The 19,124-nt window shown below is 42.4% G+C and overlaps 1 protein-coding gene across 3 annotated transcripts in view; it reads left to right on the top strand.

The window, feature by feature from the left end:
* Positions 1-19,124, top strand: part of LOC141164392 (A disintegrin and metalloproteinase with thrombospondin motifs 2-like) — an 837,082-nt gene that overhangs the window by 142,240 nt on the left and 675,718 nt on the right. For all 3 annotated transcript variants that reach the window (XM_073649565.1, XM_073649564.1, XM_073649563.1), the window contains exon 3: positions 17,312-17,465. In XM_073649565.1, the coding sequence (XP_073505666.1) occupies positions 17,312-17,465 (154 nt within the window). The remainder of the gene's footprint in view (positions 1-17,311; positions 17,466-19,124) is intronic.

Raw genomic sequence — 19,124 nt, 5'->3', positions numbered from 1 at the left:
GCAACGTTAAGTTTCAGCTGGGTTCAGGTCTGGAGACTGGCTAGGCACTCCAAGTCCTTGAAATGCTTCTTACGGAGCCACTCCTTAGTTGCACTGGCTGTGTGTTTCGGGTCATTGTCATGCTGGCAGACCCAGCCACAACCCATCTTCAATGCTCTTACTAAGGGAATGAGATTGTTGGCCAAAATCGCGCGATAGATGACCCCACCCATCCATCCTCTCTCCAATACGGTGCAGTCATCCTGTCCCCTTTGCAGAAAAGCACCCCCAAAGTGTGATGTTTCCGACACCATGCTTTACGGTTGGGACAGTGTTCTTGGGGTTGTACTCATCCTTTTTCTTACTCCAAACATGGCGAGTTAAGTTGATACCAAAAAGTTCTACCATGCCTCCTCTAGAACATCCAGATGGTCATTGGCTAACGTTAAACGGGCCTCGACATGTGCTGGCGTGAGCAGGGGGACCTTGTTTTCCCTACAGGATTTTAATCCATGACGGCGTAGTGTTTTACTAATGGTAATATTTGAGACTGTGGTTCCAGCTCTCTTTAAGTCATTAACCAGGTCCTCCCATGTAGTTCAGGGCTGATTCCTGACCTTTCTCAGAATCATCCTTACTTCACGATGTGAAATCCTTCATAGATCCTCAGACCGAGAAAGATTGACAGTCATCTTGTGTTTCTTTCATTTTGTAATAATTTCTCACCAAGCTGCTTGCCTATTGTCCTGTAGCTCATCCCAGCCTTGTGCAGATCTACAATTTTGTCCGTGATGTTCTTAGACAGCTCTTTGGTCTTGGTCATGATGGAGAGGTTGGAGTGTGATTGATTGAGTGTGTGGACAGGTGTATTTTATACTGGTAACGAGTTCAAACAGGTGCAATTAATACAGGTAATGAGTGCATAATAAGAGGGCTTCTTAAAGAAAAACCAACTGTGAGAGACAGAATTCTTGCTGGTTGATAGGTGATCAAAAACTTATTTCACGCAATAAAATGCAATTTAATTATTTAAAAATCATACAATGTGATTTTCTGGTTTTTAGTTTTAGATTCTGTCTCTCACAGTTGAATTGTACCTACGATAAAAATTACAGACCTCTCCATTCTTTGTAGGTGGGAAAACTTGCAAAATCGGCAATGTATCAAATACTTATTTTCCCCACTGTATATGCAGTTGTCTTCCCCTTGAAGGTTTTATATTTTGCATTCAATAAATTTGATTTAACGCTGACCTTAGCTGTGCAAAGGAAAGCAGGTACTAGGTAAAGGCATACATAGAAATCATGGAACCTCAGAGTCCGTATTGGATTCCCCCGCCCAATAAAGAAAGAAAAAAATTGGCACGGTAGGTGGGGGTCACAGAAGTGCATACCTCTCACCTTTTAAACACGGTGAGAGGAATATGTACTGTAGCATTGCCGAGTGTGATGACCACACAGCAAGCCTCATCCATATGATGCCCCCATAGTTGCCTCTGCAGCCCCACCTCACATTCCCCTCTGCACTGAGACTCCAAGTGCAGTAATGAACAGGGAGACTGACTGCTTGCTGTACAGGGGACAGTGCCGCTCAGAACTGATATCCCTCAGTTCATGGGCCCTATAGTATCTGCACTGTCTGCCAATATGTGTGTTATGCCCCTTTTATATACACTGTGTTCCAAATTATTATGCAAATAATATTTTCTCAGATTTTCCCAAATTCCCTATATGAATTGCAGTCATTGTAATTTTCCAGTCAAATAACTATTAGAGTACAATTGAAAGGTTTTTGTACAAACTGCCTATGATAACAGTATATTTTTAAAAAAAATAAAACACTCAAACTGCACTCAAAATGCATGTTCCAAATTATTATGCACAGCAGAGTTTTCAACCTTTTCATTTTAATAAAGAACAAAAAAATGGTCATTTTTGAAATTATAAGCATTAGCAGGTTATTACAAACTGAAATCAAACAGTTTTCAACTCAAAACTTTATTCTAGGTGGTGTTACATTTGCACATAGGACCCCTTGTTCGAAAGGAGCTTCTGAACTCTCTCGTCCATTGAATTTGTCATAGGCAGTTTGTACAAAAACCTTTCAATTGCACTCTAATAGTTATTTGACTGGAAAATTACAATGACTGCAATTCATATAGGTAATTTGGGAAAATCTGAGAAAATATTATTTGCATAATAATTTGGAACACAGTGTATATATGTGTGTGCTATGCTCCATATACAAGTGTGTGTGAATTTTATATATATATATATATATATATAATATATACGTACCGTGTGTGTGTGTGTGTATATATATATATATATATATATATATATATATATATATATATATATATATATATATATATATATACAGTACAGACCAAAAGTTTGGACACACCTTCTTATTTAAAGATTTTCTGTATTTTCATGACTATGAAAGTTGTACATTCACACTGAATGCATCAAAACTATGAATTAACACATGTGGAATTATATACTTAACAAAAACGTGTGAAACAACTGAAAATATATACAGCAAAAAATGGCAGAATTAAAATATAACTTTTAATGGGATAATTAAAATCTAAAATAGTATCTAGATACACACAAACAAGCATAAATAGGGATGTTATTCACCCAGTGGGGTGGACTAGTTCAGAAAATACAACAGGAGATATATGGGAATTATTTGGATTAATTGTACCTGAACATACTTAAGGCAATCAACCTGTGGCCATTTTGCCACTGCCTTTTCTATATACCTGCATGGAGGGTTACCATACCCTAGACCATTGATAATAATTTTTCTGTTACTCCCCTGATGAATCACTTGATGGTGAGGAAACGCGTTGGGAAACTTCTGTAGGGTCTATGTAGGGCTGATCAGATCTTTAGGGTCAGCTGTGGACTGCCCTTGTCAGGGCGGGAGCTTTGGGGTCCTAGGGACAGCATATGAGAACAGGGCATTATAGGGTCAGAGGTGGATGACCGCTGGATTAACCCTGTGCTATTCTGTGGAGAAATTCGTGCTGCAGGACCGGTGAGATTGTTCCTTTTCTTTCTACTTATGAATTTCCACTGTTTGCATATGATAGTCTCTCTCTACTATTAAGGAGTAAACATTATTGTAGTAAATTAAGGAACATATATCTCCTGTTGTATTTTCTGAACTAGTCCACCCCACTGGGTGAATAACATCCCTATTTATGTTTGTTTGTGTGTATCTAGATACTATTTTAGATTTTAATTATCCCATTAAAAGTTATATTTTAATTCTGCCATTTTTTGCTGTATATGTCCTATTCTTGTTGGTGGATTTTTTGTGGCCAGATGGCCTTTTTTTGAGATTTGTATGTATTTGCTGTTTATTGTATAGAATCTGATATTGGTATGGCAGGTTTTCTCTCCATGAATTTTGACACAGAACAGTGGCTAGTGGAGGCTAAGGAGGTCTTTTCAGAACAAGTGTTTACTCAAAAGAAATATACACCCACGTATAAGGCTGCATTCAGAGAGCTGACTAGGGCCTATAAGGATAAAATATCCTCCTGGTGGGAAGTACAGAGTTTGGATAACTATATCAAGGCAGGGATTGTACCAAGGGGACTTAGAATCACTCTTAATCCGGGCAATAGACACAGAAATACAGGGTTTATCTCTAGATGGGAACGGGAGGTGACTGCTAGCTCCCTACGTCTTATGACATTATTGTTGGAGGAGGAGAAACAAACCTTACTGACTCTCGATGATAAATTGAGGGAGCAAATAGAACTCACCAAAAAATTCTCACAGGAGACTGACTTTGGGACAAGGGAGGCTAAACTTCAAGCTGATATTGAAAGGTTCCAGTATCATATTAAAGAAAGGAAACACAAACAATTTCTGAGAGATTCACAGGACTTTAAAGAAATAAGGCCTACCTTTTTCTGAATAATAAACCTGTATCGGTTGAACGAGAGACAGATATCTCCTCTACTGATACTGAATTCTCAGATACTGATAGTAGGAGTAAATCAGGTAGGGGGCGACAGAGGGTTGGGGGACGTGCTCGTGGTCCGGGCAGGGGGAGACAACAATATGTAGTACAAAATTCTCATTTTTTAGATTCAACATACCCCCTGAGGAATCGGATCAATCAGGGAAGACCCTAACCTCTGAATCTGATACAAGAGTTATAAATCTCTCATCGAGAACATTGAGATCCGTGGAATTAGCAGTACTTAATAAGGGTCTCTCATTTGTGCCCACCTCTGATTTTGATAACTTTGAATATATAAAGGACCTGCATCTCTTTGCGAGGAAATTGAGGTGGCGAAAATTCTTCGCAAGACAGGATCAAAAATCGTGTGAGGAGTTTGATATTCCTCTTGATATCTTGCCTGATGTGCGCCTCCTCAGTAACCTAGAAATCCCCGAACCTAATTCTAGGGGACTGGGACCTTTCTCTACCCTTAAGAAGAAGAGTACTAGGATGCCACCTGTACAGAGAGACGTGTCTTCAATTGACACGTTTGTGAATATGGTTACTAGAGAACTGTTGGCACTTGATAGAACAAACACATTCTATAAGTATAACTGTAGTAGAGATGAAATAATGGCTATTAGACATCTTGAACAGGACCACCACATTGTTATCAAACCTTCAGATAAAGGGGGTAATGTAGTGGTCATGGACGTCGAAAAATACTGTAGGATGTGTTTGGATTTGTTAAAGGACAGGCAGGGGTATGCGATCCTTTCTGAAAACCCAATGTCGGCCTTTCTGGGTGAATTAACAGAGTTATTGAAAAAAGGCCTGAGAGATAAACTGATTGACAAAAATGAATTTGATTTTATGCTGCCTCAACATCCGGTGATGGCGACATTCTATTGCCTACCTAAAATACACAAAGGAATTAATCCCCTTAGAGGTAGGCCGATAGTATCGGGGGTGGGTGGTCTTTGTCAGAATCTAGGCATATACCTCGATCAGGTGCTACGCCCTTTTGTTCTTGCATTACCATCTTACACCAGAGATACAGCAGACTTGCTTTGTAAGTTGGATGGGGTGACACTGGGACCCGAGGTCATTTTGGCAAGTGTGGATGTAGAGGCACTGTATTCCTCCATACCACATGATATGGGTCTGAAGGCAGTACAGTACTACCTATCCACAAGGAGTATGCAGTGTCGGGCCCATAATGGGTTTCTGCTAAAAGCGCTTGAATTTTGTTTGACTAAAAATTTCTTTACTTTTGACCATAAGTACTTCCACCAGCTCAGGGGCACTGCGATGGGTAGCCCTTGTGCGCCTACCTACGCTAATCTGCTCCTGGGCTGGTGGGAGGAAACAATGGTCTTTGGGGAGGGAGTCTGCTCAGGCGTAGAGAGGATTGAAATGTGGGCACGGTATTTAGATGACGTATTTGTCATATATAGGGGCTCCGTTCAGGAATTTCAGCTCTTCGTTGAGGGGCTTAATAAAAATCCGATTGGCCTGAGATTTACGTGTGAAGCAGACTCTACTTGTCTTCCTTTTCTTGACGTTTTGATTCGCAAGGGTAGAGGTGGTCTTGTGGAAACGAGTACGTTTCGAAAACCTACAGCGACCAACTCGTTGCTTCGATGGGAAAGTCATCATCCTGTTCCCCTGAAGAGAGGTATCCCTACAGGCCAATATCTGCGAGTTCGCAGAAATTGTACCACCAATCTTGCTTTTGAGGAGCAGGCTGCCGACCTCCACAATAGATTCCATGAAAGGGGTTACCCTAGAGATGTGGTACATCAAGCATACCTCAAGAGTAGGTCCAGAAGACGGTCCAGCCTGTTGACTTCTAAACCTAAGGGTGATGATGGAGAAGTGGTTAGGTTTATTACAACCTTTAGAAACGGAGCTAGGGAGGCGAAGGAGATCCTTAACAAGTATTGGCCTATCTTGGAAATGGATGGAGATATATCTCCATACCTTGGGGGGTTCCCCCATGTTACATATAAAAAAGGCCGCTCTCTCCGGGACCGTTTGGTACATAGTCACTACTCTGCACCTAGACAGGATAATTGGCTTGGCTCTTTGACTAAGGGATGCTATAAATGTGGAAAATGTGTGGTCTGCTCATCGATACAGTGTGGTAAAACATTCAGAGGCAATAACATTGACAGGGAATTTCGGGTGCTGGACTTTATTAACTGCCGTACACAAGGGGTGGTTTATAAAGGTACCTGTAAATGCGGCCTTGAGTACGTTGGTAAAACAAAACGTGAATTGAGACGGAGGATAGGCGAGCATCTGGGGGACATTGAACATCATAGGGAAACACCCATTGCGAGACACGTTAATGAGTTTCATGGAGGGGACAAGAAGGCCATTTTGTTCATGGGGATAGAAAAGGTCCCTAAACCCCATAGCGGAGGTAACTGGGATCGTGTAATCCTACAGAAGGAAACAAGGTGGATTTTCCGACTTAAAACTATGGCCCCTATGGGGCTGAATGAAAAACTTACATTCAACTGCTTTATAGATGAGTAAACTCGTGTATTTTTCTCCCGATACTGCTGGCTTCCTTAGCCTTGGACTTTCTTTTACTCTTTGGAACTAGATATTACATAACCTTCTTTTGAACCTGCTTGGACATCAATGTATAAATACACCTTTTCTCTTTCATATGTGTATGAGATAGAGTGAACAGGGATATGGCTCTGAATCCCTATATGCAAATCTACTTATATATTCTCCCTGTGAGTTGAGCTTTTTTGTCCCCCTCCCGTTCCCTTCTTCCTTTTCCCCTCCCCCCCTTTTCTCCATCTTTACCCCCCCTTTTCACCACTTATTCGTTTCTAATGTACTGATTATGCCCTCTTATCCCATGCTATCTAAGATCGTTTATAAACCCCTGTACATATCCTCACTCTTTGCATTTTTATCCTCCCACTGGAGGTTGTGTGGCTTTAAGCTTATGAGGTATATATATATATATATATATATATATATATATATATATATATAGGGGGTGTGTCTTATAGATCTTATGTATACGAGGCGTTCCCCCCCCCCCCCCCCCTTTTGTCATTTGCACATTCCCTCTTTAGGGGCATTGTGCAGGCTTTATGACATAGTGGGGATGCTCTTTGTGGTCGGTCATTGTGCTATGCTTGCTGAGACCACTGATTTTGGGTCTGTGAGATGGCTATGGGGCGGTGGAGCGCAGACTTGCGTTCCACGAAACCGGAAATGACGGCAGTGGCGCGCAGGCTTGCGTTCCAAGAAACTGGAAGTGACGCCGCGGTGTGGATCACATGACCGGAAGTGACATCGGTGGAGCGCAAACAGCGTTCCACGGCGTGGGAATGGAGCATACTGCATGGGAAGTGTTAGATTGTCTCGTTTTCAGGGGGTCTTATAATGGATTTTTCTTTGTGGGGGTCTTAGATGTGTCTCCTCGGGGGGATCCTGCCTTGGGGGGGTAAGGGATCGCTGTCTGCCCTTTATGGGGCGTTTGTGGATCGCTGGGGCATGTATGTGTGGGTGGGTTTAGCTCCTGCAGGGGGCATTTGCATATACGAGCTTTAATTGGCTAAAGTTCGCTGCTATTTATGGTGTTATCCAATGAGACCAGATGTGTCTCAAGGTACACACATGGGAATTATTTGGATTAATTGTACCTGAACATACTTAAGGCAGTCAACCTGTGGCCATTTTGCCACTGCCTTTTCTATATACCTGCATGGAGGGTTACCATACCCTAGACCATTGATAATAATTTTTCTGTTACTCCCCTGATGAATCACTTGATGGTGAGGAAACGCGTTGGGAAACTTCTGTAGGGTCTATGTAGGGCTGATCAGATCTTTAGGGTCAGCTGTGGACTGCCCTTGTCAGGGCGGGAGCTTTGGGGTCCTAGGGACAGCATATGAGAACAGGGCATTATAGGGTCAGAGGTGGATGACCGCTGGATTAACCCTGTGCTATTCTGTGGAGAAATTCGTGCTGCAGGACCGGTGAGATTGTTCCTTTTCTTTCTACTTATGAATTTCCACTGTTTGCATATGATAGTCTCTCTCTACTATTAAGGAGTAAACATTATTGTAGTAAATTAAGGAACATATATCTCCTGTTGTATTTTCTGAACTAGTCCACCCCACTGGGTGAATAACATCCCTATTTATGTTTGTTTGTGTGTATCTAGATACTATTTTAGACTTTAATTATCCCATTAAAAGTTATATTTTAATTCTGCCATTTTTTGCTGTATATGTCCGATTCTTGTTGGCGGATTTTTTGTGGCCAGATGGCCTTTTTTTGAGATTTGTATGTATTTGCTGTTTATTGAACAACTGAAAATATGTCTAATATTCTAGGTTCTACAAAGTAGCCACCTTGTGCTTTGATGACTGCTTTGCACACTCTAGGCATTCTCTTGATGAGCTTCAAGAGGTAGTCATTGGAAATGGTCTTCCAACAATCTTGAAGGAGTTCCCAGAGATGCTTAGCACTTGTTGGCCCTTTTGCCTTCACTCTGCGGTACAGCTCACCCCAAACCATCTCGATTGGGTTCAGGTCTGGTGACTGTGGAGACCAGGTCATCTGACGTAGCACCCATCACTCTCTTTTTTGGTCAAATAGCCCTTACACAGCCTGGAGGTGTGTTTGGGGTCATTGTCCTGTTGAAAAATAAATGATGGTCCAACTAAAGGCAAACCGGATGGAATAGCATGCCGCTGCAAGATGCTGTGGTAGCCATGCTGGTTCAGTATGCCTTCATTTTTGAATAAATCCCCAACAGTGTCACCAGCAAAGCACCCCCACACCATCACACCTCCTCCTCCATGCTTCACGGTGGGAACCAGGCATGTAGAGTCCATCAGTTCACCTTTTCTGCGTCGCACAAAGACGTGGTGGTTGGAACCAAAGATCTCAAATTTGGACTCATCAGACCAAAGCACAGATTTCTACTGGTCTAGTGTCCATTCCTTGTGTTCTTTAGCCCAAACAAGTCTCTTCTGCTTGTTGCCTGTCCTTAGCAGTGGTTTCCTAGCAGCTATTTTACCATGAAGGCCTGTTGCACAGAGTCTCCCCTTAACAGTTGTTGAAGAGATGTGTCTGCTGCTAGAACTCTGTGTGGCATTGACCTGGTCTCTAATCTGAGCTGCTGTTAACCTGCGATTTCTGAGGCTGGTGACTCGGATAAACTTATCCTCAGAAGCAGAGGTGACTCTTGGTCTTCCTTTCTTGGGTCGGTCCTCATGTGAGCCAGTTTCTTTGTAGCGCTTGATGGTTTTTGCAACTGCACTTGGGGACACTTTCAAAGTTTTCCCAATTTTTCCCACTGACTGACCTTCATTTCTTAAAGTAATGATGGGCTCTCGTTTTTCTTTACTTAGTTGCTTTTTTCTTGCCATAATACAAATTCTAAGAGTCTATTCAGTAGGACTATCAGCGGTGTAGCCACCTGACTTCTGCACAACACAACTGATGGTCTCAACCTCATTTATAAGGCAAGAAATCCCACTTATTAAACCTGACAGGGCACACCTGTGAAGTGAAAACCATTTCCGGTGACTACCTCTTGAATCTCATCAAGAGAATGCAAAGAGTGTGCAAAGCAGTCATCAAAGCAAAAGGTGGCTACTTTGAAGAACCTAGAATATAAGACATATTTTCAGTTGTTTCACACTTTTTTGTTAAGTATATAATTCCACGTGTTAATTCATAGTTTTGATGCCTTCAGTGTGAATGTACAATTTTCACAGTCATGAAAATACAGAAAAATCTTTAAATGAGAAGGTGTGTCCAAACTTTTGGTCTATACTGTACATGCATCGGGTATTCTAGAATAGGTATGCGGCCGACGGGGCGCTATCAGCAGAGCGGTGTTTAAATTTGGAGCCAAAATCGCTGATTGGTCGAGGCCGGCAACCGCGACCAATCAGCAAAGCGGTGTTAAAATTTGGCGCCTATATCGCAGATTGGTCACGGCCGGCGGTCGTGACTAATCAGCAGAGCGGGGTTTAAATTTGACGCCAATAATGCTGATTGGTTGCGGACAGCGAACGCGACCAATCAGCAGAGCGGTGTTTAAATTTGTCGCCAATAATGCTGGTTATTTGTGACCGGTAACCGCGACCAATGAGCAGAGCGGTGTTTAAATATGGCGCCAATATCGCTGATTGGTCACGGCCGGTGGTTGCGACTAATCAGCAGAGCGGGGTTTAAATTTTGCGCCAATACTGCTGATTGTTCGCGGCCGGCGACCGCGACCAATCAGCAGAGCGGTGTTTCAAATTGCCACCAAAATCACTGATTGGTCGCGGCTGGCCACCGCAACCAATCAGCAGAGCGGGGTTTAAATTTGCCGCCCATATCGCTGATTGGTCGCGGCCGGCCACCGCAACCAATCAGCAGAGCGGGGTTTAAATTTGCCGCCCATATCGCTGATTGGTCGCGTCTGCCGTCCGCACCAATCAGCAGAGCGTTGTTTAAATTTGGTGCCAATCTCGCTGATTGGTCGCGGATGCCAGACGCGACCAGTCAGCAGAGCGTTGTTTAAATTTTGCGCCAAAATTGTTGATTGGTCGCGGCTGGCGGTCGCGACCATTCAGCAGAGCGGGGTTTAAATTTGGCGGCAATACTGCTGATTGGTCGGGGCTGGCGGCCGCAACCAATCAGCGTCGTATTAGCGAGGACCGCGGAGCGGCGCTGCCTGTGCGGGTACTTCCGCTGCGAGCAGCTGGGAGATGAGCGGCTGCTCGCAGCAGAAGCATCCCGACCGGCGGCGCCGCTCCTCCGTCCTCCGTTCACACTTCCCGTCGGGAGATCATAGCGCTGTTTAAATTTGGCGCCAATCTCGCTGATTGGTCGCGGCTGGCGTCTGTGACCAATCAGCACAGCAGTGTTTAAATGTGGCGCCAAGATCACTGATTGGTCGGGTGCGGAGACCGCGACCAATCAGCGAATCTTATTGGTGAGGACCGGGGAGCACCACTGCCTGTATCGCTACTTCCGCTGCGAGAAGCCGGGACATGAGCGCCAGCTCGCAGCAGAAATATCCCGACCCGCAGCGCCGCTCTCCGGTCCTCCCTTGCCACCCTAGCCACTGATCTCCCGACATTAGCAGCATGGTGTTACTAAGTTCCTGACATTTGTGTTCAAAATTGGTGATTGGTCGCGGGCTCTGCCCGCGACCAATCACCGATTTGGGCGCCACATTTAAATATCGGCTGTGACCAATCACCGGTCTTGCAGACACATTTAAACACCGCTGTGCTGATTGGTAGCGGACGCTGCCCGCGACCAATCACCGATTTGGGCGCCACATTTAAATAGCGTCCGCGACCAATCAGCACAGCGGTGTTTAAATGTGTCTGCAAGATCGGTGATTGGTCGTGTTCGCTATTTAAATGTGGCGCCCAAATTGGTGATTGGTCGCGGGCAGCGTCCGTGACCAATCAGCACAGCAGTGTTTAAATGTGGCGCCCAAATCGGTGATTGGTCGCGGGCAGAGGCCGCGACCAATCAGCACAGCGGTGTTTAACTTTTGTTCCAAGATCAGTGATTGGTCGCGGCGAGAGATCGCGACCAATCATCGAATCGTATTGCTGACGACTGGGGAGCGCCACTGCCTGTGCGGCTACTTCCGCTGCAAGAACCCAGGACATGAGCGGGCGCTCGCAGCAGAAGTATCCCGACCCGCAGCGCCGCTCCCCGGTCCTCCCTTGACACCCTAGCCGCATGGAGGTCAGCGGTGCCGGCGGTCGGGAGATGAGCGCCTCACGCCGGTCATCTCCCGGCTGCATCGCCGCTGAGCTCTGTCCCGCAGATGAGCCGCTAACGGCCGCCATCTTTTTTCAGAAATCCCGCGGCGCTGATTGGCCGCTGTCGGACCAATGAGCGATGCGGGATTTCCTAGACAGACAGACAGACAGATGGGATAAGACGATTTTATATATATATATATATATATATATATATATATATATATATATATATATATATATATATATATATATATATATATATATATATATATATATATATATATATACAGTACAGACAAAAAGTTTGGACACACATTCTCATTTAAATTTTTTTCTGTGTTTTCATGACTTTGAAAATTGTACATTCACACTGAAGGCATCAAAACTATGAATTAACACATGTGGAATTATATACTTAACAAAAAAGTGTGAAACAACTGAAAATATGTCTTATATTCTAGGTTCTTAAAAGTAGCCACCTTTTGCTTTGATGACTGCTTTGCACACTCTTTGCATTCTCTTAAAACCAGAAGTTTACATACACTATATAAAAAGACACATATACATGTTTTTCTCAATATCTCAATATCTGACATGAAATCAGGATAAACCTTTCACGTTTTAGATCAATTAGGATTACCGTAATTTTTAATATTTGCCAAATACCAGAATAATGAGAGAGAGAGAATGTTTTAAGGCATTTTTATTACTTACTGCAAAGTCAAAAGTTTCCATACATTTCATTAGTATTTGGTACCATTGCCCTTAAACTGAATGACTTGGGTCAAACGTTTGGGATATCCTTCCACAAGCTTCTTACAATAGTTGGTTGGAATTTGGGCCCATTCCTCCTGACAAAACAGGTGTAACTGATCCAGGTTTGTAGGTCGCCTTGCTCGCTCCTGCCTTTTCAGCTTTGCCCATGAATTTTCAACACCCCCCTGTATTCGCAGTACGTTACATCTACAGCGCTCAGTCTAATTGAGTATACCCCCTGTATTCTCCGTATGTCATACATACAACGCACAGCGTAAGTGAGTACACCCCCCTGTATTCTCAGTACTTTAAACATCTACAACGCTCAGCGTAAGTGAGTACACCCCTCTGTATTCTCAGTATGTTATATATACAGCGCTCAGCATAAGTACTTCCCATGTATTCTCAGTGTGTTATATATACAGTGCTCAGTGTGAGTACACCCCCTGTATTCGCAGTATGTTACATCTACAGTGCTCAGCGTAAGTGAGTACACCCCTTATATTCTCAGTAGTTTATACATACCACGCTCAGCGTAAGTGAGTACACCCCCACATATTCTCAGTGCGCTATATATATATAGCAGTCAGCATAAGTAATCACACCCCCTGTATTCTCAGCACATTATAGATACAGCACTCAGCGTAAGTGAGTACACCCCCCCCTGTATTCAGTACTTTATACATACAGCACTCAGCGTAAGTGAGTACACCCCCCTGTATTCTCAGTATGTTATATATACAGCGCTCAGCGTAAGCAAGTACTCTCCCCTGTATTCTCAGTACGTTATACATACAGCGCTCAGCGTGAGTACACCCCCCTGTATTCTCACTATGTTATATATACAGCGCTCAGCGTAAGTGAGTACACCCCCTGTATTCGCAGTACGTTACATCTCCAGTGCTCAGCCTGAGTACACCCCCTGTATTCTCAGTACTTTATACATACAGCTCTCAGCGTAAGTGAGTACACCCTCCTTTATTCTCAGTACGTTATATATACAGCGCTCAGCGTAAGCGAGTTCACCCCCCTGTATTCTCAGTACATCTTATACATGCTGGACTTGTCCTTCTGTCTGAAGCCGGGATGGGTGGCGCCTGCGCAATGAGGTGCTGGAGTCGGGACGTGTGCATACCACACTACGACGCCATTTTATTGAAGACACTGAATATGCAAATTCGCAGACAATGTCTTTAAAAAAAAATGGTGCAGGATAGCGCGGTATGCGCACGTGCTGACTCCGACACCATTAAAAAAATTAAAAATGTTCCAATAAAAATGCTCACCACCCGGGCGCAGAACGGGTTTAATAACTAGTAATATATATCAGTACTAAGGTCAATCAGCAATAAATTGAACCATAGGTAAACTTTAATCTGAGAAAGTCTAAGGTGCTGTTTGATAAATGTTACATTTTAACAGCATATTTAATTCCAGGCTTCCATCTAAAGGAGAGCTCTTTTTATTTGGTTTTTATTGTTGTTTGACCTTTGTCAGCAGCATCTTCAGAAGCATGCTTTCTATCAATTAATTTATTATTTGGATAGCTTCCCTGAAACAGTTTCCATGGTGATGAGTGCAGCTTTTCTCTGTGCCAATGATGATCTCTAAAGGGGGTACTAATCTTGTGCAGGGGTTAGGGGTTACACCAATCATTAATTTCCTGTTTGAAATCCAGTACACTCGTTCTAAACATGTTTGTATAATAGAGCTAGAGCATGCGGAAGAAGCTTCGCTGAAGGGTCTTTTATGTTCAGTTGAACATTACTTTCTAGTGGAAACGGTACATTGTTTTGGAGTGATAACATTTACAATCCAGTGTCTTTGGCTGCTTTATACTAATAAGTTCATGAAACTCAAACGTAAGCATATTATGTGCACAGAGCTCAAAAAAGTATGCAAGTAAGGGGGGATAAAAAATAAGCATTAGTTTCACCTGGTCTTTGTATTTTTGGCTATGGTGATGACTAGCTGCAGCAGTGACTTGTGGTGTCTAGTAAATAAGTAGCCTCTGCAGTCTCATGCTGTGAGATGCGGCACCATCCTCCTGATGTGACGAAACAGTGATGTGTCATAAGTCCTACAACGCCCTCCACGCCTCCCCACTAATAAGCTTACTGAATATAAAGGAGGCCATTGTGACCTGCATTTGGTAGCACTACTGTGCGGGGTGGGGGGGGGACTGGTGCCAGTGGTGCTGCTTCTCCCTCATTTTTAGCTGTTGTGACGATACAGAGTAAAATGTTAATTATACCAGACATACTTTCTGATGGCAAGAGCAGCATTCCTTTATTGTTATGTTGACTCTTTAATCCCTGTTCTTCTTTAGTTGATTAACACAGAATACTATTTGTATAACCCTGAAATAATGATGTGTATTTACAAGAGCCCCTGTGATACCAACTATGTAAATAGATTATCTCAAACAATGATAGGTGAGCCCTGCACATTACCTCTGACATGTGATATGCACACTTAGCTTTGGGGGAGGAAGGTGAGAGCAGCTCTGCCATTCAGGGGGCTGAGCCCAGAGAAGCAGCAGGGACATGTGTTTCTGAGACAGAGGGAGACTTGGGACACAGATTCAGACAGACTTTGAAAGGAGAATGAGAGACATCCTCCAGGACAGCAGATGGATTGCATGGCATTACCAACAAGACACAGATTTGAATTCTATATTATTCTAGCCTAAGGGTACCGGCCCTGACTGGAAAGATTCGGATCTGCTCCATTGACCATCAGAGAGACCATGGATACATTTTGGAGAGTCCAGGAGAGGACGAAGAAGTCACCTGGCCCCATGGATATGTTGTTTTGGGGTTGCTAGGAGGGACCCACCGGTCGCCTAGAAAACCATGGAGACATTTGGAGTTGCCAGGAGGGACCCACCGGTCACATGGCTCCATGGAAAACTCTCAGAGAGGCCAGATTTTGACCCTAGTGTCTCCTGGTCTTGTACCTCGATGAACTGCTAGCTTCCTAAACTTGCCGCTACCTTCTCTCTGTGGGGGCCTGCCAGAAGCGGGGGGCCACTGGTTGAGGTAGTTGGCCCTGGAAGTCTCCAAAGTCGCAGTTGTTCGATCCCAGGCGCGTGAAGAAGGAATGGTGAGACTGTGTAATGTTGTACCATCTTGGGCATTTGCTGGGACTGTTCTAAGTGTTTATTGTCCGCTTTGTGGTTCAATAAAGTATTGGCATGCTGTTTTACCCTCTCCCTGTGTTGTCTGAGTAGCGTTACGCCCACGGAAGACCCCAGATCTTCACAGCTGTGTTTTTTTTCTTTTGCCCTACTCTATCCTTTGCCATTACCATTTTTCTTTACAATCTTTTCAACCCCAACTATGCAACCTTTTGCCAAAAAAGTAATGCTAAGTAGATAGGTAGATGTACAGAAAACAAAATATGGCAGCAAGCCGCACTATAGCTGGGGAATATACAGGTGTCAAATTGGACCAGTAAAACAGATGTGCAAAAACAGACATACACAGCTAATGTCTGCCTTTTTCCAACAAAATTCAATTTCGCCAGCACCTGCAACAGGGCCCTGTATTACTGTAGCATGTAGCACTGATGTAAAACCAGAGTGCAAAAAAAAATGCTACATTATATGAGGTGTACATACTTTTTTTACACCTGAGGTCATGTCAGCTTTCTGTGACTCAATCTTCTGCAATGTATAAACTCGAATTGCAAATTGGTCAAATTTGTTTGGAACTGCGAATTTTATAGAATTTGACTGTCATATGATTCACATCAAATCAATTGGATTATATCTGTGAACTATAGATTAAATATGCCAATTTAGTATAGTTGATGAGTTTTTGTGTAAAAAAGATGGGTAGAGTAGATGGACAGTTCATCAGTCAATGATATGTCCTTTTTTGAAGGAATCCATTTCCAAAGCGATTGAGCATTAGTCAAGTTACCATAGACCATGTAGCACTGTAATTTACCATTATTATTATACTAGTGTAGAATGATATTCTAAGTTAGTAACCAGTAGCATCAATGTAGCCTAATCCTGTGTTTGGCAGTATAGAAGGTTTAGATTTCAGAGAAGAGGAAATTAGATAATGTCTCCACATTCAGATTTTCTCGTGATTTATTGCTGCAAAGAATGTTCAGAATGCTTATAGATAAGCAGAGTATTCTATTTTGTGAAATCCTTTATTCTGTTGCCATATCATCATGATACATTTAACTATGCATGTTATTAATAAATGATTTTGTAGAGTCAGGAAAGGAAACAATCTATTCTTTTTCTCCTGCCTTGGGAATTGCATTGCATTACAGTGCCACGCCTAAGGTTGCCAATTTATTTATTTTTTAAAAAATGTTTTTGCGAAACTTATCTAAAAGTCAGGGACCGCCAATATTTTTTACAGATACATTGGAAAACCGTAATTATTCATCCATAGCACAAAATTAACACATTCGTATTTACTGTATAATGATTATAATGACAGTCTCAATCTGTACAAGCTATTCCTTTTTTTACATGGAGAGGGAAAAGTCTTGTTTTTTTTGGATTTCCTAGAAATCTTTTGGACCGTTGGCAACCCTCGCCCTGCCTGGTATGGCCGCTGCACCTTTTGATAAAGTCAGATAGGTTTGCGAAGAGTTGAGAGGAGAGTAGCACTGGACTGAACAGACAGATGAAAAAGAACTAGCCTTTGTTCACAGGAGCCCACTAAACATGAAAGACAACAATCCACTGGATGGATTCCAGAAATTAACGCACAAAATCACTGGACACACATCATGAAGATTTGTATAGAGAAAAGTGTATGATCCAGATACTTACTGATTTTTGGTTATTTGTGCGTTTGTTTTTCTAGGCTGGCATGATCCGCACAGACAATGATGAGTTTTTCATAGAACCACTAGAGAAAGACAAACAAGATGAAGATAACGGTAGAACCCATATTGTGTATCGAAGATCTGCTATCAAACGATCGATTTCAAGTCAGACCACTTATACACACCATAGCGGTAAGTCACTGATTCTTAGTTAAAGGGAACATGTCAGCGCACTTCTTCATAAGGAAGTAGGGGCATTGCTGAAAAGGTGCTTGTGCGCTAATTAAAATACTACTTTTCTAGTGTAGAAGGCATATGCTAATCATACTAGAAGTGTACAGTGTGATTGGCGATACACTCAGGCTGTTCATAATGCTTTCCTAAAGAGAACTTGGGGCAGAGAGATCTATTCAATAGAATAAAAGGCCTTAACTGTGTTTAGCAAGCCTCTTGTTTGGTCTATAATTTCCAATTTGGGAGATCCAAAAGAAAATAAATTGTTCTAGCTTATGATATAAGATGAAACTTTATTGGGACAATATTTAAAAAATAGATTCCATAATGCTGTTAGAAAAAACAGCTATGCGTCTCGAATGCACTCGTCCTTTGTCTGAGTTGATTTGGGAGATGACTCGAACCTCACAAGTGATGAGATGTTCTCTGAGCTGAAATATAAGCAGCAGCTTGATCAAAGTGAATAAGTGAAGAAATTACTTGATTCATTCTATTGGCAATGAATTTTGTCAACTATTGATTAATATTAAAAAAACAATATGGGCCTTTGAGTCTTATTCTAAAGAATCTTTGCTGGTTTTTACCTGTACCACAATGAATCTTTCATAGAAGAATGCATAGAGAACTTGTGCATAAGAAGAGTTTTTAAAGTAATTAAAGTACACCGCCAATGGGGACCCATATGAATCTGGAGATTTTTCCTGTACCATGTCAGTTAAAGCATCTTTAATATCATAACTTGAGATGAGTCCATCCAAAAAAGATGGTTGATCCACAGACAAGGAATGGAATTGCAGCTCCACCAAATAAACAGCAATATCAGTCTCTGCATTGCCAATTTTCGATTGGTAAAAATTCTAGCAACAGTAGGTAAATCAGGCTGTAAATGTAAATGAGGTTGAGTTTATCCCTTGAAGAGGATCAGATTTTGAGGGTGGCCGGTTAAGCATTAGACTGCTGTAATGGTTGCCCAGACTAAAGTACATTTGAAAAAGGCTTGGGGCTTGTTGTTTTTTTTGCAGATGAAGTAGGTAGTAGCAAAGAGACTTATCTATTAGTGTCTGAGGGGTTATCTAAATATCTTTCAAGCCTTGGGCATGCAGCAGCAAGATTCAATTCCCTCGTAGTTAGAAAACTTCTTAGGAAGAATATAGAAGATGTCAAACAGCTGAGACACTAGGCTTTTAAGGCATCCCAAAATGCAGAGTGCTTTTTCACATGGTCTGTTCTGTGAAGAATATAATCAAGCATTTAGGCATCCTGACATTTTGATTAGGTTGACCATAAATGGGTGGATTTGGTGCCCAAGTCTAGAAAAAACACCTGTCACAAAATTACCCATTCAATGTAGTGTGGGGGATACAATGCCATTTTAGCCTGCTGAGAAATGGAGAAAAAAACTGAGTTTGACCTAGGATTGATACCGATATATTCAGTTTATGAGTAAATGTTGCGTATCATGCCACACAGTTTCAGAGAGAATTTGGCAAGTCAAAGTAGGTAAATGGGCAGGGACAGTGGGATTATAGGGTATAAAAAATATGGTTAACAGTATCTATGCTACACTAAATATCTATCTAATTATGACTAGTGCCACACTCGCTCTTCTGATATCTA

This window comes from Phyllobates terribilis, unplaced genomic scaffold (assembly GCF_046119375.1).
Source record: "Phyllobates terribilis strain yellow unplaced genomic scaffold, ASM4611937v1 Scaffold_10__3_contigs__length_209671492, whole genome shotgun sequence".
Lineage (NCBI taxonomy): Eukaryota > Metazoa > Chordata > Amphibia > Anura > Dendrobatidae > Phyllobates > Phyllobates terribilis.
This window is presented reverse-complemented; position numbering and strand designations above follow the sequence as displayed.